This window comes from Oncorhynchus mykiss, chromosome 25 (genome assembly GCF_057628025.1).
Source record: "Oncorhynchus mykiss isolate SJ-2025 chromosome 25, ASM5762802v1, whole genome shotgun sequence".
Taxonomy (NCBI): Eukaryota; Metazoa; Chordata; class Actinopteri; order Salmoniformes; family Salmonidae; genus Oncorhynchus; species Oncorhynchus mykiss.
The window spans coordinates 81,524,209-81,551,550 of record NC_143046.1 but is presented as its reverse complement, the minus strand read 5'-3'; the positions used below and the strand labels follow the sequence as shown (position 1 = coordinate 81,551,550).

The following is a 27,342-nucleotide window of genomic DNA, read 5'->3' as shown; positions in this document are numbered from 1 at the left end:
GTGCTAGCAAAACAGTCCTGTAGCTTAGCATCTGCTTCATCTGACCACTTTTTTATTGACCGAGTCACTGGTCCTTCCTGCTTTAATTTTTGCTTGTAAGCAGGAATCAGGAGGATAGAATTATGGTCAGATTTGCCAAATGGAGGGCGAGGGAGAAATTTTTACGCGTCTCTGTGTGTGGAGTAAAGGTGGTCTACAGTTTTTCTCCCTCTGGTTGCACATTTAACATGCTGATAGAAATTTGGTAAAATGTATTAAGTTTCTCTGCATTAAAGTCCCCGGCCACTAGGAGTGCCGCCTCTGGATGAGCGTTTACCTGTTTGCTTATGGCGGAATACAGCTCATTGAGTGCGGTCCTAATGCTAGCATTGGTCTGCGGTGGTATGTAGACAGCTATGAAAAATACAGATGAAAACTAACTAGGTTGGTGGACCAGTAAATAAAACACCCTTCTTGAAATTCTTGCTCTCCTGCGCCTGACTCCACACCCATCTCTCCTAGCGAGATATTGACAGAATCACGCACCAAAAAATCAGCAGGAGCCGACGTGCCCTCCCCGTCCATGGAGGAGCGTGTCCTCCAGCATACCGCCGTTTTACACTGTCTGGGGATGGCTATGGATCAAGTGATGGCGAGAATGGAGAGATGGGAGAGGAGCGGCCTCCCTACCCCGTCTTCAGCCACTCTCCAGCCTGCACCACCACCTTCTCCGGGCTGCATTCGGACCCATCGGGATTCGGCTCCCGCTCCCGAGGGAGTACGATGGGAACGGCTGCCGGGTGCAAGGGGTTCCTGCTCCAGCTGGAGCTTTACCTGGCGACCAGTCACCCGACTCCCTCGGGAGGGGAGAGTGTCAACGTCCTCGTCTCCTGCCTTTCGGGCAAAGCCCTGGAGTGGGCCAACGCGGTCTGGGAGGGTCCAGGCTCGGCGAGGGACCATTACCCAGAGTTCACGGGTGAACGTCTGTTTCATCTGAGACAGGAGACGAGGAGTGCACAGGACTTCACGCTGGAGTTTCGAACCCTGGCCACCGGCGCGGGGTGGAATGACAGGGCCCTGATGGACCACTATAGGTGCAGCCTACGGGAGGACATCCGCAGGGAGCTAGCTTGTCGAGACACCACCCTCGCTTTGGACCAACTGATAGACATGTCCATCAGGCTGGACAACTTCCGGTGCGTTTGCAGTGGTCGGCGGAGGCCGGCAGAGCTTTCGGTCGTCTGAAGGTTTTGTTTACTGATGCTCCTGTATTGGCTCATCCGGAACCCTCTTTGGCATTCCTAGTGGAGGTGGACGTGTCCGAGGAAGGTGTTGGAGCCGTGCTATCAGTGCTCGGGCACACCACTGAAGCTTCGCCCCTGCGCTTTCTTTTTGAGGAAGTTCAGTCCGGCGGAGCGAAACTATGATGTGGGAGACCTGGAGTTGCTGGCTGTGGTAAAGGCTCTGAAGGTGTGGAGACATTCTCATCTGGACTGACCACCGTAATCTGGAGTACATCCGGGCGGCGAGGAGACTGAATCCTCGCCAGGCAAGGTGGGCGATGTTTTTCACCAGATTTCATTTCACCATCTCATATAGACCAGGTTCCCGTAAAGATAAGGCCGACGCACTGTCCCGTCTCTATGATACCGAAGAGCGGTCCATCGATCCCACCCCCATACTTCCGGCCTCTTGTCTGGTGGCACCGGTGGTATGGGAGGTGGATGCAGACATCGAGTGGGCGTCACGGTTAGAACCTACTCGACCACAGTGTCCAGCTAGTCAGAGGTACGTCCTGCTTGGTGTTTGCGACAGATTGATCAGGTGGGCCAACACGCTACCCTCCTCTGGTCATCCGGGGATTGATAGGACGGTGCGGGGTCTTAGGGGGAAGTACTGGTGGCCCACCTTGGCCAAGGACGTGAGGGTATATGTCTCCTCCTTTTCGGTGTAAGGCTCCTAGACACCTGCCTAGAGGGAAGTTTACAGACCCTCCCCGTTCCACAGTGGCCTTGGTCACACCTGTCGGTGGACTTCCTCACTGACCCTCCTCCATCACAAGGGTACACCACGATCCTGGTAGTTGTGGATCGGTTTTCTAAGTCCTGCCGACTCCTCCCTTTGCCCGGTCTCCCTAAGGCCCTATAGACTGTGGAGGCCCTGTTTACACACGTCTTCCCGCACTACGGGGTGCCTGAGGACATAGTTTCTGATCGGGGTCCCAAGTTCACGTCCCGGGTTTGGAGGGCGTTCATGGAGCATCTGGGGGTCTCGATCAGCCTGTCATCGGGTTTTCACCCCGAGAGTAATGGGCAGGTGGAGAGAGTTAACCAGGATGTGGGTAGTTTTCTGCGGTCGTATTGCCAGGACCGGCCAGGAGAGTGGGCGAGGTTCGTCCCATGGGCCGAGATGGCCCAAATTTCACTCCGCCACGAAACTGTTGCCATTCCAGTGCATGTTGGGCTATCAGCCGGTCCTGGTACCGTGGCATCAGAGCCAGACCGAGGCTCCTGCGGTGGAGGAATGGGTGCAGCGCTCAAAGGAGACCTGGAGAGCCGTCCAGGAATCTCTGAAATGGGCCGTTGGGCGGCAGAAGGAGAGCGCTGACCGCCACCGCAGTGAGGCCCCCGTGTTCGCACCGGGGAACAGGGTCTGGCTCTCGACCCGTAACCTGCCCCTCCGCCTGCCCTGCCGGAAGCTGGACCCACGGTTTATGGGGCCATTTAAAGTCCTGAGGAGAATAAACAAGGTGTGTTATAGGTTACAGCTCCCCCTTACTATCGAATTAACCCCTCGTTTCAAGTGTCTCTCCTCAGGCCGGTGGTAGCTGGTCCACTGCAGGACGTTGAGGTTTGGGAGGTCCCTCCGCCCCCCCCCCCCCCTGGACATCGAGGGGTTCCAGGCGTCTAGGCGTCGGGAGGGGGGCTTGCAGTACCTTGTGGATTGGGAAGGGGTACGGTCCGAAGGAGAGGTGTTGAGTTCCACAGCCTCCATCCGGATCGCCCTGCGCCTCGCCCCCTGGGTCGTCCTCGAGGCCGGCATCGGCGTGCTGCGGGAGCCGCGATTCGGGGGGGGGGGGTACTGTCACGACTTCCACTGAGGGTGGCTCCTCTCTCCTCTCCCTGTTCGTGTGGTGCTCGAAGGTCGTCGTCGCCGGCCTACTAGCTGCCACCGATCCCTTTTCTTTTTCGTTTGGTTTTGCCTGTCTTGTGTTCACCTGTGTCTTGTTTAGGCTAATCAGTGGGGTATTTAATCTCGCCCTACCCGCTAGGTATTGTGCGGGATTGTTTGTGTTACTGTCGTTGGCTTGGGTTGCGTTTTTCCCTGTTAAGCAGGTTTATTTCACTGAACTTTTATTCCCGCACGTTAGTTTAGTCAGAGAAGTGTGTTCCTCCATTTTCGACTAGACTGTCTTCCTGTTTTCTAGTGGCTGCTTTTGTGGTCCTGTACCTGTTTTTTTTTTGGTGGGCCAGTAAATAAAACGCTCTTCTTGAAATTCTTGCTCTCCTGCGCCTGACTCCACACCCACCTCTCCTAGGAAGATATTGACACTTCCCTACAGAAAAGACACTAACCTTCACACATCTAGATGGAGGGAAGACATAGCAGGAAAGGCTAGTCATGCTGTCAAATGGATCAAGTTTAGATTATTTATTTATTTATGATTATGTTTATTATAGTCCTGCATGTCTATGGGGGCAGATACATACCTGATGTCGCCTCCTCTTGCCTCCATTGTTAGAGTGGTCACTTTTTTTCTACTGTATTATTGACTATATGTATGTTTATTCCATGTGTAACTCTGTGTTGTATGTGTCAAACTGCTTTGCTTTATCTTGGGCAGGTCGCAGTTGTAAATGAGAACTTGTTCTCAACTAGTCTACCTGGTTAAATAAAGGTGAAATAAAAAAAAATAAAAAAACAAGCTTGTCAACATAATAGAAAATCTGTGGGTCTACTATCCCTAGCTAGCTATATATATAAACAGCGGGCACCAGGTCCCCCTGTTACATTAAGTTGTTGGCACAAAACCACCCTATGTGTGGCTAAAAAGGACATGTATCAGGAAAGGGAAATATGACAATAAACATTTTGATGAGAATTACAAACTCTTTAATTACAAACTATCAAAAGTAGCCTAGCCTTCTCCTTCACAGCTGAAGAAATTATAATTTCTAAACGTTACTGCGCTGCTCTAGGCACTCACGTCTTGACTACAATTTATGTTTTTCCTGATACTGGAATAAATAACTACAATTACTGAAATGCTGGGAAAGTATCATCAACAACATTGCTTTAGCCTAATTAGCTACAATGATAGGCCTATCCTATGTAGACTATGGTCAGATTGTGAATTAAACCCTGCCATCCTGGGGGGTCTCAACATTTTTTTCGGGGCCCATTAATAAAGATGTTACTTCAACTGTAAAAATGAATGAACTTTTATTGTGTCACGAACAGAACCAGTCATGATATTGTCATCTGATTGTCAAACAAATCACTTCAAACAATAGGCTACATGTTCCTCCACTCCAAAATAATTCCAGCCTCCAAACTGGATGTATACTCCCGCCTAACAACATTCAGCGCATGCAATTTACTGGGCCTGCGTTAATGCATGTGTCTGGCTGACAAATTGACCTTGCTACAGACATCTATATTGGTCCACTAATACAGGACTAGTAAAGGACTAGTGCACCACATTTGTAAAAACTGTTTAACTAAATGTATTTCTACGTGAGTGTTTACCAGCATTTGTAACTTGAGTCTGATAATTATCTGTACCAAACAGTTAATACTTGTGGAATACACAAATTGCTGCTTGATAAATGTTTCATTTTATATTTTAGTAGAAGCTCTTATGCAGAGCAATTTACAGTAGTGAGTGCAGACATTTTCATACTGGTCCCCCGTGGGAATTGAACCCACAACCATAACGTTTCAGGTGACATGCTCTACCAACTGAGCCACATCATCACATCACACCATTGCAAATCACTTGATGTGTCATTGTACTCAATTTCTGTATTGTGCATAGTTTTATCTCCATGGTGATAGAAAGTCCACAGGTACAAACCTAGATGCCCAGCCTCTGTACAATGCAGTAAGTGGTTTGTAAGGATGGTAAATTAATACTACCCAAAAAGTGTTTTCTATGTTATTTGTTCAAGAAAAATATTGAATTTGATATGGATGTTTTGGGTCTTTCCCATAAATGTACACCTTTTGATGTAAATGTTTGAGAACAGGGTTAGTGCTTTCTGGATTCCATTTCAATGACATCATATAGAAAGACACAGGTCAACAACTCCTACAATTCCAACTATTGAATCCTGTAAGACACTGTTCTTAATTATACAACTAAATGTTTTGCCAAAGTGGAGATGTTGACATTTTTTTACATATCCTGCCTGCAGATGTTTATATAGGACCAGAAAAGACCCAGTGCACTAATTTTGGGCAAACATCTATTATTATTATTTTTATTTAATTATTATTTTTCAGGGGGTGCTCTACTCTACTTCCCGAGGCTATTGTTCTCATGGGCACACAAATCCAGAATAGTGTAGGCCTATGCCATTGCTAAATCAATCTAATGCTTCTAACCAAATTGGATGCGCATTGGTGTCTAGCTGTAGGCTAGTTGTCTAGTGATATTGTCAACCAACATCAGCTGATTCAGGAAAGAAAACAAATATTGATAGAAAATAATCAAGCTATATAAATGGTTCTACTACTTCTGGTCACTGAGAACACCAGTACCCACGGTGCACCTGAAAAACAACTCAATGAGCGCTCTAAACAGCTGACTGACTTAAGCAAACAATGATAAATCTAATGCATTAGAATAAAGGCAATTTTTTAAAATCAAGGACACATGGCAAACAAACGGTGAAACACATGGCAAACACATGGACAACTACAAAGGAGAATCTGTGTACAGGAGCTCAGCTGAGACCGAAGTTCAACGGTTCCACATAGAAATAAACGGTTTAAACCATGACAGAGGTGGGGGTGTTCGTTTCATTTGTAAGCTTTTTATTTTCATATTTACCACTGTAAAACATATTTACCATAACATTTTAAACAAATAGAGAATTGGTTAAATTAGCATTATTTTGAGACCCCCCCCAAAAAAATTTTTGGGGGACTTTTGTTAAGAGGAGCTAATATCTCATTCAGAAGAGCTGAGCCCCCACTGGCTCCCTGTAATTTGCACCTTGCCTATGGCTGAGACTTTCATATTTTTGGTCAAATAGCAGCCTGCTGTCAGAGTGCCTGCACTCACAAACTGCATTTACAAAATTAATGCAATGTAGCTTAATTTAGAGATTACTACAGAGCAGGGATGGGGAATAAATTCCCAAACGTTTTACTTATTATTCTTTTTTTTATGAACTCAGTCTGGGTCCCAATTTACTGTTGAGATTTAGAATAGAATACATACACAAGATGCAATTTCGAAATTTGGTTGTGCATCAGCAGTTTTCTGTTGTTATATGGGTGACTGACACTCACTCATTTAGCCCATGTCAGCTAAACATTTTTAGATTGGTAAATTAGTATAGCAAGCTTTCTAAACTTGTAGTAGCCTAATCATTGTCATATAACTGACCAGGGCCCCCATTGATTTTGTTTGTTGCTTTCTCTCAGATATCATACTACCAAAAGGCTAGGGCTCTGACTGCATGTGTGGGTATGGATGTGGGTACACAGACCCGCAAGCCAGTGAGCCCACCCCCATCAACGTTGCCCATCCCTGCTTTAGAGGTTAACAAACAATGCAACATACTTTTAAAACACCAGTGTGGGACTTGAAGTCCACATTTTAAAAGAGAATGTCTGTCTTTGGCAACGTTAGAGTTTCCATGGAAACGGCGGGCTACCTTCACAGGGCTCATAGTCACAGACTATATTATGGCCCCAGGCTACTGTGTTTTTGTTCTAGTGCTCTCACTCAACCTCTTACCAACTTTCTGCTCCCAAGTAGGCTTACACTTGTTGACCTACTGAGTTTTCCAAAAATCACCAGCTCACCTATTTCCTGCTTTTTTAAATAGGCATGCTGTTAAACAGATAAATAAGTGATGCCCCTTGGTGAATTTATGTTGTGCTGTAATTTGCGAGTTGGAGAGCTTCAAAAACTTAATTTGAATTCACATCAAGCTAAAGCTGTTATTTAACATCTCAGAAGGCTAAAATAGAGATAAACATAAGCAATGTTAAGGAATGGAACGTAAAACAAGCCAAGCTACCCCTCTCTTCAACATTTTTCCTGACGAGCCACTGTGGGGCCTAGGGCAGGGGTCGGCAACCCTGGTCATGTTTTTGGTTTAACTGACCTGGAAGACCAGGTGTGTTGAATTTAGGCAATCACTGAACTGATCAATTAGCTCGGTTGGTCAGGTGTGGTGCCTAGTTGGAACAAAATCCTGCAGGACCTGTGGCACTCCAGGAATAGGATCGTCTCACCCTGAGGTAGTGTAACCAGGCTCAGAGAAGAGACTGTGTCTGTGTAGTGGTGTGATATTAGGAAAGACATGGACAAGGGACTGACCAGCGTCTGCCCTGCCCTAGGGGCTATGATGCACAACAAGTTAGCAGAGTTTCCAATAATGAGTATTTTTGGTCATAATAGAGTAACTACAACAACAGTTGTTGAGTAATCATTAAAAAAAGGAAATATTTATAGCAAAACTGTTGGCAGGAAAATATCATTACCACTTTGATCTGTTTGGATGAAGCAACATCACACTGGTACATTTGCCAAAGTCTGGGGATAGTTTGTGTGTAAAAATATAACGAGAGAAAGGAACAGGCATTTTGTAAGAGCTTTAGTATTCACCAGAATGTTGAGCGTAAATGTTTATAGGTGAAAGCCATGCCAAATACTCTTCTGTATATAATGCACTTTTTTTTATTTCATTTTAAACACAACACTTCATAACAGCTAAGCACATTGTCTCTAATCTGTTTCATTGAGTTAACATCCCTATTTCACAATTCATACAGCTTTCATACAGCATTCATACAGCATTCATACAGCTTTCATACAGCTTTCATACAGCATTCATACAGCTTTCTTACAGCATTCATACAGCATTCATACAGCTTTCATACAGCTTTCATACAGCATTCATACAGCATTCATACAGCATTCATACAGCATTCATACAGCATTCATACAGCTTTCATACAGCATTCATACAGCTTTCATACAGCATTCATACAGCTTTCTTACAGCATTCATACAGCTTTCATACAGCTTTCATACAGCATTCATACAGCATTCATACAGCATCCATACAGCATTCTTACAGCTTTCATACAGCATCCATACAGCGTAAAACTGTCAAGTTAAATTATTCAGCTACTTGAGACAAACAAAGTCAAGGCCATTTTGAACGTTTCAGTTCAACATTTAACAGTTCTGCCAAACAATTTTCAGCATACAAAAAAGCAACAAAATATCAGGAAATTAAATAAATAACACTTAAATGACCAAGACAGTGGTTTCATCCAAAACAATTCAAGTCACTAATAACATTTGAATAGCTCTAATCATACCAGTCCACTCTTATGTGGCTGGACCTGTCCATTTAGATCAGTCCTACCTGGCTGAATTAACAGTACCTTCCACTGTGTTGTCAAAAAGGCTGGAGGTCAATTCCATTTCAATTCAGTCAATTCTAGAAGTAAACTGAAATTCCCATTTCAAATTCTCTAATTGAAAGGCAATGTGGAAAACTGGCTTTGGAATTAACATGGGAATTTCAGTGTAACTGAATTGAAATGGAATTGATCCCAACCCTGGTTGTCAAGGCAGGTAGTAAGTGGAGGAGTAGGAACATGCCACCAAATGAGTTGATACATCTCAGACTAAGCCTCATACAGCGGACAGACACATTGTATTCCATCTCTATTCTTCTCTATCAGCTTGAAAAAATATTGTTACGCTGTACTTCACAATAAAAGTATGTGGTCAAAATTGTTATAAAACATTGCTTGGTCAGAATGTTACCATCATCAGTACCATAAGTACCATAAGTCGTAGCGCCTTGCCTCCCACGGGGCACAGACATCAGTTCAACGTCTAGTTTTGATTGACATTTGGTTGAGTTGTCAACTACCGTGAATTCAACGTGATATTGACAAAAACATTCAACCATGTCATTCGATTTAGTTTAAAAGTTGGTGACTTTTTCCAAATCCAATTAGTTTCCCATGGCAATTCAATGTCATCACATAGATTTCTGGGGGTTAAAATGCAGTGGAAACATTGATTCAACCAGTGTTTACCCAGTGGGCTGTTCCTCCTCAGGCCCTGGCCTGCTGTGATCTATAAGTCAGACATTTTGTGCAATTTCTTGATGAAAAAATCAAGTACAATTTAAGTATAAGTCGAAGTATTTTGTACTAGTTTGTACTAATGCAGTGTCTTCCGTCAGATAGCGCCATTCTAACGCGACGGCGTCTCCAGAAGCCAGTCAGGAGAAGGTAGTGAGCAACAACTAGTGCTCTGTAGTTGAATAGATTCCCTCAGAAACCGGTTAACGCCACTTCAAGCCTCCATCGTTTAAGGAATAGGTAATTCTTCCTAGCTCCATATTAGGTACCAAAGAGCCAGAATAAATTCAGTCTTTCCTTGATTAACAGCTTTTTTCCCTTTAAAAAAAGACAGAGGGTATGTGAAATGGCACCCTATTCTTCATGGGCCCTAGTCAAAAGTAGTGCACTATATAGGGAAAAGGGAACCATTTGGGATGCAGGGTATCTGGAAGAGACGAGTGGCAGGGAAGAGTTGAGGCTGTGTGGATAACGGCCAGACAGCCAAGGTCAAGAAGTAGGGTGTGTATTGGTCCTATTTCAAGGCTCAATTGTTTTTCAAATAGTCCTTCAAATAGCATATTTTTCCTAAATTAAGCACGGACTAAAACTCAAACATTTGAAGAGCGGCATCTTCATATAAAGTGAACCACAAATGATTATATCTTGCATCTCCCATTTCTTCACGGTAAATGTTTTTTTTCTTTCAGAAATGAAACGTCCTGTGTATATGGAACAGAATCCACTTCAGGCTAGAGGGGATGAGGATAACATAGAAGAACCACAGCCAATGTCAGTGACGTAACATATGTGGAGCAATGTCCTCTTTACCACAACAGCCTGTAGTAGTTTCTCAGTCCTGGGTCATGTCCAGTAGGGAACACCGTTGCAAAAATGTTTTGAAATGGAAAACAAACATTTATTATTTGACCAGGTCCAGGTATAGAGTCTCCATGTTTTAGTCTGTTTTCTTCTTTAAGGAGCCTACTGGACACAACCGTCTTGTCCCGAAGATAAACTGGAGCAAGGGTGTTGATTGTTGCTGCTGTTGTTGTTGTTTGACATATTCACAGTAGAGTGGGACCCTTGGTGGTGTAAGTCATGGAGGGGAAGTGTCTGCTGTCTAAGTTCCACATCTTTGCAGCCCCTGTCCCGGTCCCGCGGGGCCCCAGAGGGGAGACGGGTCCTGGGGACTTGTGCTGGGCTATAGGGGGGCCAGGGAGGCTGGGCGTCCAGTAGTTAATGTAGCTGGCCATCAACAGAGTCAACTCCAAGATCTGGGAGGAGGGAGAGAGGAAGGGGTGGGGGGGAGGAGGAGAGGAGGATGAAGGAGAGGAGAGTGGAGGGGACGGGAAGAGGAGAGGAGGATGAAGGTGACGAGAGAGGACAGAGTAGGGAGGGGGAAATTGTTTTACCATTTGATATCATTGTATTTCATTAGCTCCTAAGGAGCTGGAGGCCCATTTGCTCACATTTAGAAGTTCAGTTTAAAGCCAATGAGAAAACCATAGAAATGAATTGATAGTGATCTGCCTGACATGAATACAGAGGGACCTTATTAGCACGTCCTACAGTAGTAATGTGACTCTATGCTTCGGCTGGGATTCAATCCAACACAGATTAACGACTGGCGGCTCAAGCCAAAACCATCTTTTAAAGTCCATTTCAGTGCACAGGTAACTTATCTGCTTTTTAAAAAAATCCCTCCCTTAGGTTCCTCGGAGGCTGAACACATAAAATAGAGAATCAACCTGCTTTCTACATCAGCCCAAGGAAGAGGGTAACCTTCATAAATATATATATATATATATATATATATATATATATATATATATATATATATATATATATATACACACAGTGCATTCAGAAACTACTGAGACCCCTTGACTACTTCCATATGTTGTTACATTACAGCCTTATTCTGAAATTGATTAAATCGTTTTTTTCCCTCATCAATCTACGCACAATACCCGATAATGACAAAGCAAAAACAGGTTTAGATTTTCTTCTGAAAATGTATAAAAAATAAAAAACTGAAATGAGGTTAACCTTCCTATATGCTCTCAGAGCGACACTGAACTGACAGGTGGACAGAGCCACATAGCAGGAGCTCACCCTTAACTCGTCACCCTGATTCCCTGATCTGTACAGTCAAATCCTACATCAACACCACCCACCCTTTTCTTTTCAGTCTTTGGAAAATCCAGCCAAACTAACTGTGTGACCTTAACTTAATCCGAGCGCTGACTGAAAGTTGGCAGAGCTGTTGTGGTCCGTGGTGATTATTATCCACTAATAGTTTTCACTGACCATTTGCACTTGGCCAGAGGTAAAGACCACCTACTTTAAACATTTCTATGGCCTTACCTTGGGTTTAGCCACAGAGAAGACTATACTTTACCTTGGGTTTAGCCACAGAGAAGACTATACTTTACCTTGGGTTTAGCCACAGAGAAGACTATACTTTACCTTGGGTTTAGCCACAGAGAAGACTATTGTCATGTACTGTCATGTTGTCTTGTCTCTGTCCTTTCCCTTCACCCTGTCTCCCTCTGCTGGTCGTGTTAGGTTACCTTTTCTCCCCCGCTTTCCCCCAGCTGTCCCTTGTCTCCTCTAACTACCCATTCACCCCGTTCCCCACCTGTTCCCTTTTTCCCTCTGATTAGGTCCCTATATCTCTCTCTGTTTCTGCTCCTGTCCTTGTCGGATTCTTGTTTGTTTGTGTCATTCATGCCTGAACCAGACTGCCGTCATGTTTGCTGTAACCTTGTCCTGTCCTGTCGGAATCTGCCGGTCCATCTGAGCCTACCTATGTTTGGTAATTAAAGAAGCTCTGTTTAAGTTGATTCGCTTTTGGGTCCTCATTCACGCACCGTAACAGAAGAATCCGACCAAGAATGGACCCAGCGACTTCGGATCCTCTCCACTCAGCCGTCGAGATCCAGGGAGCGATGCTAGGCAGACACGAGCAGGAATTGTCTGCTGCTCGACATGCCGTTGAGACCCTGGCCACCCAAGTCTCCAACCTCACAGAACAGGTTCACCATCTCCGCCTCGATCCACCGGCCACTTCCAGGGCTTTCGAATCTCCGGAGCCCAGAATCAATAACCCGCCGTGTTACTCTGGGGAGCCCACTGAATGCCGCTCGTTCCTCACCCAGTGTGATATTGTGTTTTCTCTCCAGCCCAACACTTACTCCAGGAGCACTGCTCGTGTCGCCTACGTCATATCTCTCCTTATTGGACGGGCTCGTGAGTGGGGCACGGCAATCTGGGAGGCAAGGGCTGAGTGTACTAACCAGTATCAAGACTTTAAGGAGGAGATGATACGGGTTTTTGATCGATCTGTTTTTGGGGAGGAGGCTTCCAGGGCCCTGTCTTCCCTATGTCAAGGCAATCGATCCATAACAGACTACTCTATTGAGTTTCGCACTCTTGCTGTCTCCAGTGGCTGGAACGAGCCGGCCTTGCTCGCTCGTCTTCTGGAGGGTTTCCGCGCAGAGGTAAAGGATGAGATTCTCTCCCGGGAGGTTCCTTCCAGCGTGGATTTTCGTCACCGAGCTCGTGGAAAGGAGCTCGCGCTCTCCGTCGCCTCCCTCTCCGCATCACTACCATCTTCCTCTGCCGGCTCGGGTGCTGAGCCCATGCAGCTGGGAGGTATCCGCATCTCGACTAAGGAGAGGGAACGGAGAATCACCAACCGCCTCTGTCTCTATTGCGGTTCCGCTGGTCATTTTGTCACTTCATGTCCAGTAAAAGGCCAGAGCTCGTCAGTAAGCGGAGGGCTACTGGTGAGCGCTACTACTCCTGTCTCTCCTTCAAGATCCTGCACTACCTTGTCGGTCCATCTACGCTGGACCGGTTCGTCAGCTTCCTGCAGTGCCTTAATAGACTCTGGGGCGGAGGGCTGTTTTATGGACGAGACCTGGGCTCGGGAACATGACATTCCTCTCAGACAGTTAAAGGAGCCCACGGCCTTGTTCGCCCTGGATGGTAGTCCTCTCCCCAGGATTCAGCGTGAGACGCTACCTTTAACCCTCACTGTTTCTGGTAATCATAGTGAAACCATTTCTTTTTTAATTTTTCGTTCACCTTTTACACCTGTTGTTTTGGGCCATCCCTGGCTAGTTTGTCATAATCCTTCCATTAATTGGTCTAGTAATTCTATCCTCTCCTGGAACGTCTCTTGTCATGTGAAATGTTTAATGTCTGCTATCCCTCCTGTTTCCTCTGTCTCTTCTTCACAGGAGGAGCCTGGTGATTTGACAGGGGTGCCGGAGGAATATCACGATCTGCGCACGGTGTTCAGTCGGTCCAGGGCCACCTCTCTTCCTCCACACCGGTCGTATGATTGTAGTATTGATCTCCTTCCGGGAACCACCCCCCCCCGGGGTAGACTATACTCTCTGTCGGCTCCCGAACGTAAGGCTCTCGAAGATTATTTGTCTGTAGCTCTTGACGCCGGTACCATAGTCCCCTCCTCCTCTCCCGCCGGAGCGGGGTTTTTTTTTGTCAAGAAGAAGGACGGGTCTCTGCGCCCCTGCATAGATTATCGAGGGCTGAATGACATAACAGTGAAGAATCGTTATCCGCTTCCTCTTATGTCTTCAGCCTTCGAGATCCTGCAGGGAGCCAGGTTTTTCACTAAGTTGGACCTTCGTAACGCTTACCATCTCGTGCGCATCAGGGAGGGGGACGAGTGGAAGACGGCGTTTAACACTCCGTTAGGGCACTTTGAATACCGGGTTCTTCCTTTCGGCCTCGCTAACGCTCCAGCTGTCTTTCAGGCATTAGTCAATGATGTCCTGAGAGACATGCTGAACATCTTTGTTTTCGTTTACCTTGACGATATCCTGATTTTTTCACCGTCACTCCAGATTCATGTTCAGCACGTTCGACGTGTCCTCCAGCGCCTTTTAGAGAATTGTCTTTTTGTGAAGGCTGAGAAGTGCACTTTTCATGCCTCCTCCGTCACATTTCTCGGTTCTGTTATTTCCGCTGAAGGCATTAAGATGGATCCCGCTAAGGTCCAAGCTGTCATTGATTGGCCCGTCCCTAAGTCACGCGTCGAGCTGCAGCGCTTTCTCGGCTTCGCGAACTTCTATCGTCGTTTCATCCGTAATTTCGGTCAGGTGGCAGCTCCTCTCACAGCCCTTACTTCTGTCAAGACGTGCTTTAAGTGGTCCGTTTCCGCCCAGGGAGCTTTTGATCTCCTCAAGAATCGTTTTACATCCGCTCCTATCCTTGTTACACCTGACGTCTCTAGACAGTTCGTTGTCGAGGTTGACGCGTCAGAGGTGGGAGTGGGAGCCATCCTTTCTCAGCGCTCCCTCTCTGACGACAAGGTCCACCCATGCGCGTATTTTTCTCATCGCCTGTCGCCGTCGGAACGTAACTATGATGTGGGTAACCGCGAACTGCTCGCCATCCGGTTAGCCCTAGGCGAATGGCGACAGTGGTTGGAGGGGGCGACCGTTCCTTTTGTCGTTTGGACTGACCATAGGAACCTTGAGTACATCCGTTCTGCCAAACGACTTAATGCGCGTCAGGCGCGTTGGGCGCTGTTTTTCGCTCGTTTCGAGTTCGTGATTTCTTATCGTCCGGGCTCTAAGAACACCAAGCCTGATGCTTTGTCTCGTCTCTTCAGTTCTTCAGTAGCCTCCACTGACCCCGAGGGGATTCTCCCTGAGGGGCGTGTTGTCGGGTTGACTGTCTGGGGAATTGAGAGGCAGGTAAAGCAAGCACTCACTCAAACTCCGTCGCCGCGCGCTTGTCCTAGGAACCTTCTTTTCGTTCCCGTTCCTACTCGTCTGGCTGTTCTTCAGTGGGCTCACTCTGCCAAGTTAGCCGGCCACCCTGGCGTTCGGGGTACGCTTGCTTCCATTCGCCAGCGTTTCTGGTGGCCCACCCGGGAGCATGACACGCGTCGTTTCGTGGCTGCTTGTTCGGTCTGCGCGCAGACTAAGTCCGGTAACTCTCCTCCTGCCGGCCGTCTCAGGCCGCTTCCTATTCCCTCTCGACCGTGGTCTCACATCGCCTTAGATTTTGTCACCGGACTGCCTTCGTCAGCGGGGAAGACTGTTATTCTTACGGTTGTCGATAGGTTCTCTAAGGCGGCTCATTTCATTCCCCTTGCTAAGCTTCCTTCTGCTAAAGAGACGGCACAAATCATCATCGAGAATGTTTTCAGAATTCATGGCCTTCCGTCAGACGTCGTTTCGGACAGAGGTCCGCAATTCACGTCTCAATTTTGGAGGGAGTTTTGCCGTTTGATTGGGGCTTCCGTCAGTCTCTCTTCCGGCTTTCACCCCCAGTCTAACGGTCAAGCAGAACGGGCCAATCAGACTATTGGTCGCATCTTACGCAGTCTTTCGTTTCGCAACCCTGCGTCTTGGTCAGAACAGCTCCCCTGGGCAGAATACGCCCACAACTCGCTTCCTTCGTCTGCGACCGGGCTATCTCCTTTTCAGAGTAGCCTCGGGTACCAGCCTCCGTTGTTCTCATCTCAGTTCGCCGAGTCCAGCGTCCCCTCCGCTCAGGCTTTTGTCCAACGTTGCGAGCGCACCTGGAAGAGGGTCAGGTCTGCACTTTGCCGTTATAGGGCGCAGACTGTGAGAGCTGCCAATAAGCGTAGAACGAAGAGCCCTAGATATTGTCGCGGTCAGAGAGTTTGGCTCTCCACTCAGAACCTTCCCCTTAAGACGGCTTCTCGCAAGTTGACCCCGCGGTTCATTGGTCCATTCCGTATCTCTCAGGTCATTAATCCTGTCGCAGTGCGACTTCTTCTTCCGCGATATCTTCGTCGCGTCCACCCGGTCTTCCATGTCTCCTGTGTTAAGCCCGTTCTTCGCGCCCCCGCTCGTCTTCCCCCCCCCCCCCCATCCTTGTCGAGGGCGCACCTATCTACAGGGTCCGTAAAATCTTGGACATGCGTCCTCGGGGCCGTGGTCATCAGTACCTAGTTGACTGGGAGGGGTACGGTCCTGAGGAGAGGAGTTGGGTTCCCTCTCGGGACGTGCTGGACCGTGCGCTGATTGATGATTTCCTCCGTTGCCGCCAGGTTTCCTCCTCGAGTGCGCCAGGAGGCGCTCGGTGAGTGGGGGGGTACTGTCATGTACTGTCATGTTGTCTTGTCTCTGTCCTTTCCCTTCACCCTGTCTCCCTCTGCTGGTCGTGTTAGGTTACCTTTTCTCCCCCGCTTTCCCCCAGCTGTCCCTTGTCTCCTCTAACTACCCATTCACCCCGTTCCCCACCTGTTCCCTTTTTCCCTCTGATTAGGTCCCTATATCTCTCTCTGTTTCTGCTCCTGTCCTTGTCGGATTCTTGTTTGTTTGTGTCATTCATGCCTGAACCAGACTGCCGTCATGTTTGCTGTAACCTTGTCCTGTCCTGTCGGAATCTGCCGGTCCATCTGAGCCTACCTATGTTTGGTAATTAAAGAAGCTCTGTTTAAGTTGATTCGCTTTTGGGTCCTCATTCACGCACCGTAACAACTATACTTTACCTTGGGTTTAGCCACAGAGAAGACTATACTTTACCTTGGGTTTAGCCACAGAGAAGACTATACCTTGGGTTTAGCCACAGAGATGACTATACTTTACCTTGGGTTTAGCCATAGAGAAGACTATACTTTACCTTGGGTTTGGGCATAGAGAAGACTATACCTTGGGTTTGGGCATAGAGAAGACTATACCTTGGGTTTAGCCACAGAGAAGACTATACTTTACCTTGGGTTTAGCCACAGAGAAGACTATACTTTACCTTGGTTTAGCCATAGAGAAGACTATACTATACCTTGGGTTTAGCCACAGAGAAGACTATACTTTACCTTGGGTTTAGCCACAGAGAAGACTATACTTTACCTTGGGTTTAGCCATAGAGAAAACTATACTTTACCTTGGGTTTAGCCATAGAGAAGACTATACTTTACCTTGGGTTTAGCCACAGAGAAGACTATACTTTACCTTGGGTTTAGCCACAGAGAAGATTATACTTTACCTTGGGTTTAGCCATAGAGAAGACTATACTTTACCTTGGGTTTAGCCACAGAGAAGACTATACTTTACCTTGGGTTTAGCCATAGAGAAGACTATACTTTACCTTGGGTTTAGCCACAGAGAAGACTATACTTTACCTTGGGTTTAGCCACAGAGAAGATTATACTTTACCTTGGGTTTAGCCATAGAGAAGACTATACTTTACCTTGGGTTTAGCCACAGAGAAGACTATACTTTACCTTGGGTTTAGCCACAGAGAAGATTATACCTTGGGTTTAGCCACAGAGAAGACTATACTTTACCTTGGGTTTAGCCACAGAGAAGACTATACTTTACCTTGGGTTTAGCCACAGAGAAGACTATACTATACCTTGGGTTTAGCCACAGAGAAGATTATACTTTACCTTGGGTTTAGCCATAGAGAAGACTATACCTTGGGTTTGGGAATAGAGAAGACTATACCTTGGGTTTGGGCATAGAGAAGACTATACTTTACCTTGGGTTTAGCCATAGTGAAGACTATACTATACCTTGGGTTTAGCCACAGAGAAGACAATACTATACCTTGGGTTTAGCCATAGAGAAGACTATACCTTGGGTTTGGCAATAGAGAAGACTATACCTTGGGTTTGGGCATAGAGAAGACTATACCTTGGGTTTGGCAATAGAGAAGACTATACCTTGGGTTTGGGCATAGAGAAGACTATACCTTGGGTTTGGGCATAGAGAAGACTATACCTTGGGTTTGGGCAATGCGAAGACCAGTTTTTCCACACTCTTCTTCCCTCCACCCTGTTCTTTGGTCTGGCTCACTACCACCATCAGGTCGTCACGGCAACCGCCAAAGGTGATCACTGATTGGTAGGAGTAGGTGACCAGAAGGTGCTGTAAAGGAAAGGCTGATTTATTTCAGTAGTATAAAAGACATATGTGAATAGGACACTTTTCACATTACCGTGCCAACCTGAACCAAACTGTGCTGGCTTTGATCATTTCTGTTCACTTTTGGTTTGGTTCTGTTCAGTAGTGTCTGTATCATGTCTCTTCCTTTCTTAATAATATAAAACATTTCATTTGTTTTTGTTTTTTTTACACTCCAAAAACAAACTTGTACATACAAACAACAACTTACAGACAGACACAAACAAGGACTACGTCCCCTCTGCCCAGACCAGCATGCTCACAACCCCATCTCTAGTGCCTGGTCACACCTCCATCCTTAGTGCCTGGTCAAACCTCCATCCCTAGTGCCTGGTCAAACCTCCATCTCTAGTGCCTGGTCACACCCCCATCCCTAGTGCCTGGTCAAACCTCCATCCTTAGTGCCTGGTCACGCCTCCATCCCTAGTGCCTGGTCACACCATCATCTCTAGTGCCTGATCACACCCCCATCCCTAGTGCCTGGTCACACCCTCATCCCTAGTGACTGGTCACACCTCCATCCCTAGTGCCTGGTCACACCTCCATCCCTAGTGCCTGGTCACACCTCCATCCCTAGTGCCTGGTCACACCTCCATCCCTAGTGCCTGGTCACACCTCCATCCCTAGTGCCTGGCCACACCTCCATCCCTAGTCAGACCTCCATCCCTAGTGCCTGGTCACACCTCCATCCCTAGTGCCTGGCCACACCTCCATCCCTAGTCAAGACCTCCATCCTTAGTGCCTGGTCACACCTCCATCCCTAGTACCTGGTCACACCTCCATCCCAAGTGCCTGGTCACGCCTCCATCCCTAGTGCCTGGTCACACCTCCATCCCTAGTGCCTGGTCACACCTCTATCCCTAGCGCCTGGTCAGACCTCCATCCCTAGTGCCTGGTCACACCTCCATCCCTAGTGCCTGGTCACACCTCTATCCCTAGTGCCTGGTCACACCTCCATCCCTAGTGCCTGGTCACACCTCTATCCCTAGTGTCTGGTCACACCTCCATCCCTAGTGTCTGGTCACACCTCCATCCCTAGTGCCTGGTCACACCTCCATCCCTAGTGCCTGGTCACACCTCTATCCCTAGTGCCTGGTCACACCTCCATCCCTAGTGCCTGGTCACACCTCCATCCCTAGTGCCTGGTCACACCTCCATCCCTAGTGCCTGGTCACACCTCTATCCCTAGTGCCTGGTCACACCTCCATCCCTAGTGCCTGGTCACACCTTCATCTCTAGTGCCTGGTCACACCTCCATCCCTAGTGCCTGGTCACACCTCCATCCCTAGTGCCTGGTCACACCTCCATCCCTAGTCAGACCTCCATCCCTAGTGCCTGGTCACACCTCCATCCCTAGTCAGACCTCCATCCCTAGTGCCTGGTCAGACCTCCATCCCTAGTGCCTGGTCACACCTCCATCCCTAGTGCCTGGCCACACCTCCATCCCTAGTGCCTGGTCACACCTCCATCCCTAGTGCCTGGTCACACCTCCATCCCTAGTGCCTGGCCACACCTCCATCCCTAGTGCCTGGCCACACCTCCATCCCTAGTGCCTGGCCACACCTCCATCCCTAGTGCCTGGCCACAACTCCACCCCTAGTGCCTGGTCACACCTCCATCCATAGTGCCTGGTCACACCTCCATCCCTAGTGCCTGGCCACACCTCCACCCCTAGTGCCTGGTCACACCTCCATCTCTAGTGCCTGGTCACACCTCCATCCCTAGTGCCTGGTCACACCTCCATCTCTAGTGCCTGGTCACACCTCCATCCCTAGTGCCTGGTCACACCTCCATCCCTAGTGCCTGGTCACACCTCTATCCCTAGTGTCTGGTCACACCTCCATCCCTAGTGTCTGGTCACACCTCCATCCCTAGTGCCTGGTCACACCTCCATCCCTAGTGCCTGGTCACACCTCCATCCCTAGTGCCTGGTCACACCTCCATCCCTAGTCAGACCTCCATCCCTAGTGCCTGGTCACACCTCCATCCCTAGTCAGACCTCCATACTTAGTGCCTGGTCAGACCTCCATCCCTAGTGCCTGGTCACACCTCCATCCCTAGTGCCTGGCCACACCTCCATCCCTAGTGCCTGGTCACACCTCCATCACTAGTGCCTGGTCACACCTCCATTCCTAGTGCCTGGCCACACCTCCATCCCTAGTGCCTGGCCACACCTCCATCCCTAGTGCCTGGCCACACCTCCACCCCTAGTGCCTGGTCACACCTCCATCCATAGTGCCTGGTCACACCTCCATCCCTAGTGCCTGGCCACACCTCCACCCCTAGTGCCTGGTCACACCTGCATCTCTAGTGCCTGGTCACACCTCCATCCCTAGTGCCTGGTCACACCTCCATCCCTAGTGCCTGGTCAAACCTCCATCTCTAGTGCCTGGTCACACCCCCATCCCCAGTGCCTGGTCACACCTCCATCCCTAGTGCCTGGTCACACCTCCATCCCTAGTGCCTGGTCACACCTCCATCCCTAGTGCCTGGTCACACCTCCATCCCTAGTGCCTGGTCACACCTCCATCTCTAGTGCCTGGTCACACCTCCATCCCTAGTGTCTGGTCACACCTCCATCCCTAGTGCCTGGCCACAACTCCACCCCTAGTGCCTGGTCACACCTCCATCCATAGTGCCTGGTCACACCTCCATCCCTAGTGCCTGGCCACACCTCCACCCCTAGTGCCTGGTCACACCTCCATCTCTAGTGCCTGGTCACACCTCCATCCCTAGTGCCTGGTCACACCTCCATCTCTAGTGCCTGGTCACACCTCCATCCCTAGTGCCTGGTCACACCTCCATCCCTAGTGCCTGGTCACACCTCTATCCCTAGTGTCTGGTCACACCTCCATCCCTAGTGTCTGGTCACACCTCCATCCCTAGTGCCTGGTCACACCTCCATCCCTAGTGCCTGGTCACACCTCCATCCCTAGTGCCTGGTCACACCTCCATCCCTAGTCAGACCTCCATCCCTAGTGCCTGGTCACACCTCCATCCCTAGTCAGACCTCCATCCCTAGTGCCTGGTCAGACCTCCATCCCTAGTGCCTGGTCACACCTCCATCCCTAGTGCCTGGCCACACCTCCATCCCTAGTGCCTGGTCACACCTCCATCACTAGTGCCTGGTCACACCTCCATTCCTAGTGCCTGGCCACACCTCCATCCCTAGTGCCTGGCCACACCTCCATCCCTAGTGCCTGGCCACACCTCCACCCCTAGTGCCTGGTCACACCTCCATCCATAGTGCCTGGTCACACCTCCATCCCTAGTGCCTGGCCACACCTCCACCCCTAGTGCCTGGTCACACCTGCATCTCTAGTGCCTGGTCACACCTCCATCCCTAGTGCCTGGTCACACCTCCATCCCTAGTGCCTGGTCAAACCTCCATCTCTAGTGCCTGGTCACACCCCCATCCCCAGTGCCTGGTCACACCTCCATCCCTAGTGCCTGGTCACACCTCCATCCCTAGTGCCTGGTCACACCTCCATCCCTAGTGCCTGGTCACACCTCCATCCCTAGTGCCTGGTCACACCTCCATCTCTAGTGCCTGGTCACACCTCCATCCCTAGTGCCTGGTCACACCTCCATCCCTAGTGCCCGGTCACACCTCCATCCCTAGTGCCTGGTCACACCTCCATCCCTAGTGCCTGCATTACTGTTTGCCACTTGGCCTTAAATTGTACCAATTGGTTTTTCTCGGTCGCCCATTCTATTTCAATAATAAATCATTTGATTTTTCTATTGTGTTAATGATGGCGGATTGATTGACTTCCATGTTTTTTATATATGTTTTTTCAAGATGAGTGATGAGAAGAGAATCATCCAGCCCATTGTGTATCTCACTACACCCCTATATGCCATGTTTTGAAATATGCAGACAGATTAAAAGTGTGTTGACATTGTAATACTTCTGACAGCCAACTTTCTAGCTCCGCCCACAACGTCTGGACTTCGTAGCATTCCCAGAAAGCATGGCTTGTTGAGTCATTATTAGTTTTACACTTGAGACATGACTCTGTCGTTGTGCTGTCGAATTTGTGAATTTTGTCTCTTGTATAATAGTATAGTATTGTATCTATACGTCATCTCTCTTCCTGATACAGGCCACAAGATCCTTGTTTCGGAAATTGGTTTCGTGTTATTGTTTTCTCAAGAGGCAAATTCAGCAAGAAGCAATCTAGCAGCACAACATTATTTCTGCTGCTTTATTTCAAATGACTTGGAGGAATAAGGGTAAGATAATTATAGTGTTTTAGGTCTAACTTTGTTTATATCTCAGTCAACGTTTGGATCTCTCTGGGTAGACCCAGACATGGGTTCAAATACTATTTGAAATCTTTCAAATACATTAAGTGTTTGTTCTAGCCTGCCATGAGTGTCAGATGGGCGGGATTAGCACTTTTTGATATATTTTTTTGTTTCCTTTAACCCAGGCAACCCAGGACTCAATCAAGTCCCACTTAAGTATTTGAACTGATTTCAAATAGTATATGAACCCGGGTATGAGTGTCAAATCAGAGGTTGGCGTTGACCAGTTTCTGTTTCCCGGTGGGGATCTGGTGTTTCAAACATTGGTAGCAGAAAATCATTCCACACCAGTAGTTCAACAAGTCTCTGTGTCCTGGCCACAGCCACACCGGCAAAGACTGGTAAAAATAAATCCCAAACCTTAAGTCTGAGTGCTCTGAATCAAATACTTTTTTAACCTGAAAAATAGAACAAGAATAACAAAACGATAAAAGTCTGGTTGGATTCTGAGAAGTTGCCTTGGCTTTGATTTTGTTTTCATAATTAGTAATGATATTGAAATATTCTATTCAGATATCTAGAGCTCACTTCTGATGGCAGTCCCTTGATCACTACTGAATCACTGAAATACGCCCTCTTCTGGACACATTTAGTACCAGTAATACCACATATTAGTTGAATTTTAGGCCAGCATGCTATGAAACCTTTGCATCATCACTTGAACTATGGTAAATGCGCTAAGGAAGCAGACGTACAAACAGCTACCTAAACAGACACTTACCATGGTATAGTCAAGCACACACAGTCCATCCTCATTGACAGCTAGCCAGACCTGGGACTGCTCTACAGATGACAGGGGTAAAGGCTGCAGACAGAGACAGGGTAGAGGTATGGACTTTTGTAGACACAGATAATACTAGATACAGGTATATCTGCATTAACATAGGTTTCTATTGGAATGGGGCTCTGCTCTGAGTAAATACTGAAATAGCAGGCCTGTCAAAAGGAAAGAGGACCACAACATCTATTTGATTATAGAGATATCTTCCAAGTTGCTGGAGACACCGAACTCAGATTCAGCTAAAGCTGTAAACATACACTCTATACTGGACACTTCTGGTAGAATACAGATTCAGGAAAGCTGTAAACATTCAGCACCACATACACTCTATACTGGACACTTCTGATAGAATACAGATTCAGGAAAGCTGTAAACATTCAGCACCACATACACTCTATACTGGACACTTCTGGTAGAATACAGCTAAAGCTGTAAACATACAGCACCACATACACTCTATACTGGACACTTCTGGTAGAATACAGCTAAAGCTGTAAACATACAGCACCACATACACTCTATACTGGACACTTCTGGTAGAATACAGATCCAGGAAAGCTGTAAACATACAGCACTACATACACTCTATACTGGACACTTCTGGAAGAATACAGATTCAGCTAAAGCTGTAAACATACAGCACCACATACACTCTATACTGGACACTTCTGGTAGAATACAGATTCAGGAAAGCTGTAAACATACAGCACTACATACACTCTATACTGGACACTTCTGGTAGAATACAGATTCAGCTAAAGCTGTAAACATACAGCACCACATACACTCTATACTGGACACTTCTGGTAGAATACAGATTCAGCTAAAGCTGTAAACATACAGCACCACATACACTCTATACTGGACACTTCTGGTAGAATACAGATTCAGGAAAGCTGTAAACATACAGCACTACATACACTCTATACTGGACACTTCTGGTAGAATACAGATTCAGGAAAGCTGTAAACATACAGCACTACATACACTCTATACTGGACACTTCTGATAGAATACAGCTAAAGCTGTAAACATACAGCACTACATACACTCTATACTGGACACTTCTGATAGAATACAGATTCAGCTAAAGCTGTAAACATACAGCACTACATACACTCTATACTGGACACTTCTGGTAGAATACAGATCCAGGAAAGCTGTAAACATACAGCACTACATACACTCTATACTGGACACTTCTGGTAGAATACAGCTAAAGCTGTAAACATACAGCACCACATGCACTCTATACTGGACACTTCTGGTAGAATACAGATTCAGCTAAAGCTGTAAACATACAGCACCACATACACTCTATACTGGACACTTCTGGTAGAATACAGATTCAGCTAAAGCTGTAAACATACAGCACTACATACACTCTATACTGGACACTTCTGGTAGAATACAGCTAAAGCTGTAAACATACAGCACTACATACACTCTATACTGGACACTTCTGGTAGAATACAGATTCAGGAAAGCTGTAAACATACAGCACTACATACACTCTATACTGGACATTTCTGGTAGAATACAGATTCAGCTAAAGCTGTAAACATACAGCACCACATACACTCTATACTGGACACTTCTGGTAGAATACAGATTCAGCTAAAGCTGTAAACATACAGCACTACATACACTCTATACTGGACACTTCTGGTAGAATACAGATTCAGCTAAAGCTGTAAACATACAGCACCACATACACTCTATACTGGACACTTCTGGTAGAATACAGATTCAGCTAAAGCTGTAAACATACAGCACTACATACACTCTATACTGGACACTTCTGGTAGAATACAGATTCAGGAAAGCTGTAAACATACAGCACTACATACACTCTATACTGGACACTTCTGGTAGAATACAGATTCAGCTAAAGCTGTAAACATACAGCACTACATACACTCTATACTGGACACTTCTGGTAGAATACAGATTCAGCTAAAGCTGTAAACATACAGCAATACATACACTCTATACTGGACACTTCTGGTAGAATACAGATCCAGGAAAGCTGTAAACATACAGCACTACATACACTCTATACTGGACACTTCTGGTAGAATACAGATTCAGGAAAGCTGTAAACATACAGCAATACATACACTCTATACTGGACACTTCTGGTAGAATACAGCTAAAGCTGTAAACATACAGCACCACATGCACTCTATACTGGACACTTCTGGTAGAATACAGATTCAGGAAAGCTGTAAACATACAGCACCACATGCACTCTATACTGGACACTTCTGGTAGAATACAGATCCAGGAAAGCTGTAAACATACAGCACCACATACACTCTATACTGGACACTTCTGATAGAATACAGATTCAGGAAAGCTGTAAACATACAGCACCACATACACTCTATACTGGACACTTCTGGTAGAATACAGATTCAGGAAAGCTGTAAACATACAGCACCACATGCACTCTATACTGGACACTTCTGGTAGAATACAGCTAAAGCTGTAAACATACAGCACCACATGCACTCTATACTGGACACTTCTGGTAGAATACAGATCCAGGAAAGCTGTAAACATACAGCACCACATACACTCTATACTGGACACTTCTGGTAGAATACCGATTCAGGAAAGCTGTAAACATACAGCACCACATACACTCTATACTGGACACTTCTGGTAGAATACAGCTAAAGCTGTAAACATACAGCACCACATACACTCTATACTGGACACTTCTGGTAGAATACAGATTCAGGAAAGCTGTAAACATACAGCAATACATACACTCTATACTGGACACTTCTGGTAGAATACAGATTCAGGAAAGCTGGAATGGTTTTTCAGTCTTGTTCCATTCCCACTAACCTTAGCATGGAAGAGCTTGGCACCGAACAACGGCCACTTCCTAGCAACGGTCAGGTAGATTCTGACACACTCTGAGGCACTGCAGCCGCGCAGGACTGACCACTTAGTGGCCAGACGCTCCGATAAATCTCTGAGGGGAGATAGAGGATAAATTATTAATTTGTAAGTAGTTTATAACTCATTATTGAATAAATAACAGGAGAGCAAATTTAGCTCCCTTTTTGTCAAGTGGGTGTGGGTGGGTGTGTGTGTGGGTGGGTGTGTGTATGTGGGTGTGTGTGCATGGGTGGTTGTGTGTGTGTGCGTGGGTGGGTGGGTGGGTGGGGGAATGTGTGTGTGTGGGTGTGTTTCCATTATTACCTGAGCTGGTCCATGCTGCAGTCTTGTTTGTAGTGCTTGGGGTAGAAGCGTCCCAGGGCCTGTAGGAGGATTTGTTGTGTTTTGGGCTGAGGAGAGCTGCAGCTAGCAGAGGAGGGGGCTGGACGGTCCAGATCCCCATACTCCACCTGGGGAGGGAGGGTCATTTTAACTATTTGTTTTATTATACATTTTTCTATTTGTAGTTATTTTTGTCTGACCATTTTAAAAACACACGTGTGCAAAAACAAAACAATAGAAAATTACACAACAAGGTGAAAGACCATTGTGGTCACAAACAAACCTTAACATGCAGGTATATCATCTGCTGTTCACACAGCATAACCCAAGACACACACACCTGTACCCCTCATACTGTCCCCGTCAGTCCCCTCCATCCCTCCAGCACCATGTACTACCGTACCCATAATGCCCCTCTCCTCTCCAAAACCACTGCCCACCTGTGCCATGAGAGCAGCCACCTCCAGAGCCAGCTCCTTGTTGACAGGGAAGTGTCCCTGGTGGACCTCGTCATTCACCTGGTAGGTCAGCAGGAGGCGCTCACGCTCTGTCTCTCCTTTAGCCTGGGCCCGGAAACACAACCTACACAACAGACGTCACACTGGTCAACGCATGATGTCAGCAGCTGGTCTTCATCTCTATGGATGGAGTCAACTAAAACAAGGTCAATCCTACCTGCTCTTGTACATCAGACGGACGATGCGTGTGCCCTCGTATTTCCCAGGATGCAGTTCTTTCAGGGCCTGTTCCCACTTGGAGATGACATCACAGATCTGTTGGCAGGGGTGA

The 27,342-nt window shown here is 47.1% G+C and overlaps 1 protein-coding gene across 2 annotated transcripts in view; it reads right to left on the bottom strand.

Moving 5' to 3' along the window:
• Nucleotides 1-7,881: 7,881 nt before the first annotated feature.
• The window catches only part of LOC110504234 (pleckstrin homology domain-containing family H member 1), a 73,897-nt gene continuing 54,436 nt past the window's right edge, over nucleotides 7,882-27,342 (bottom strand). For both annotated transcript variants that reach the window (XM_090221271.1, XM_090221272.1), the window contains exons 25-31: nucleotides 27,229-27,326; nucleotides 26,994-27,135; nucleotides 26,536-26,681; nucleotides 26,176-26,305; nucleotides 23,260-23,343; nucleotides 18,045-18,191; nucleotides 7,882-10,583 (exon numbers count right to left, since the gene is read on the bottom strand). In XM_090221271.1, the coding sequence (XP_090077397.1) occupies nucleotides 10,374-10,583; nucleotides 18,045-18,191; nucleotides 23,260-23,343; nucleotides 26,176-26,305; nucleotides 26,536-26,681; nucleotides 26,994-27,135; nucleotides 27,229-27,326 (957 nt within the window). In that variant the 3' untranslated portion in view covers nucleotides 7,882-10,373. The remainder of the gene's footprint in view (nucleotides 10,584-18,044; nucleotides 18,192-23,259; nucleotides 23,344-26,175; nucleotides 26,306-26,535; nucleotides 26,682-26,993; nucleotides 27,136-27,228; nucleotides 27,327-27,342) is intronic.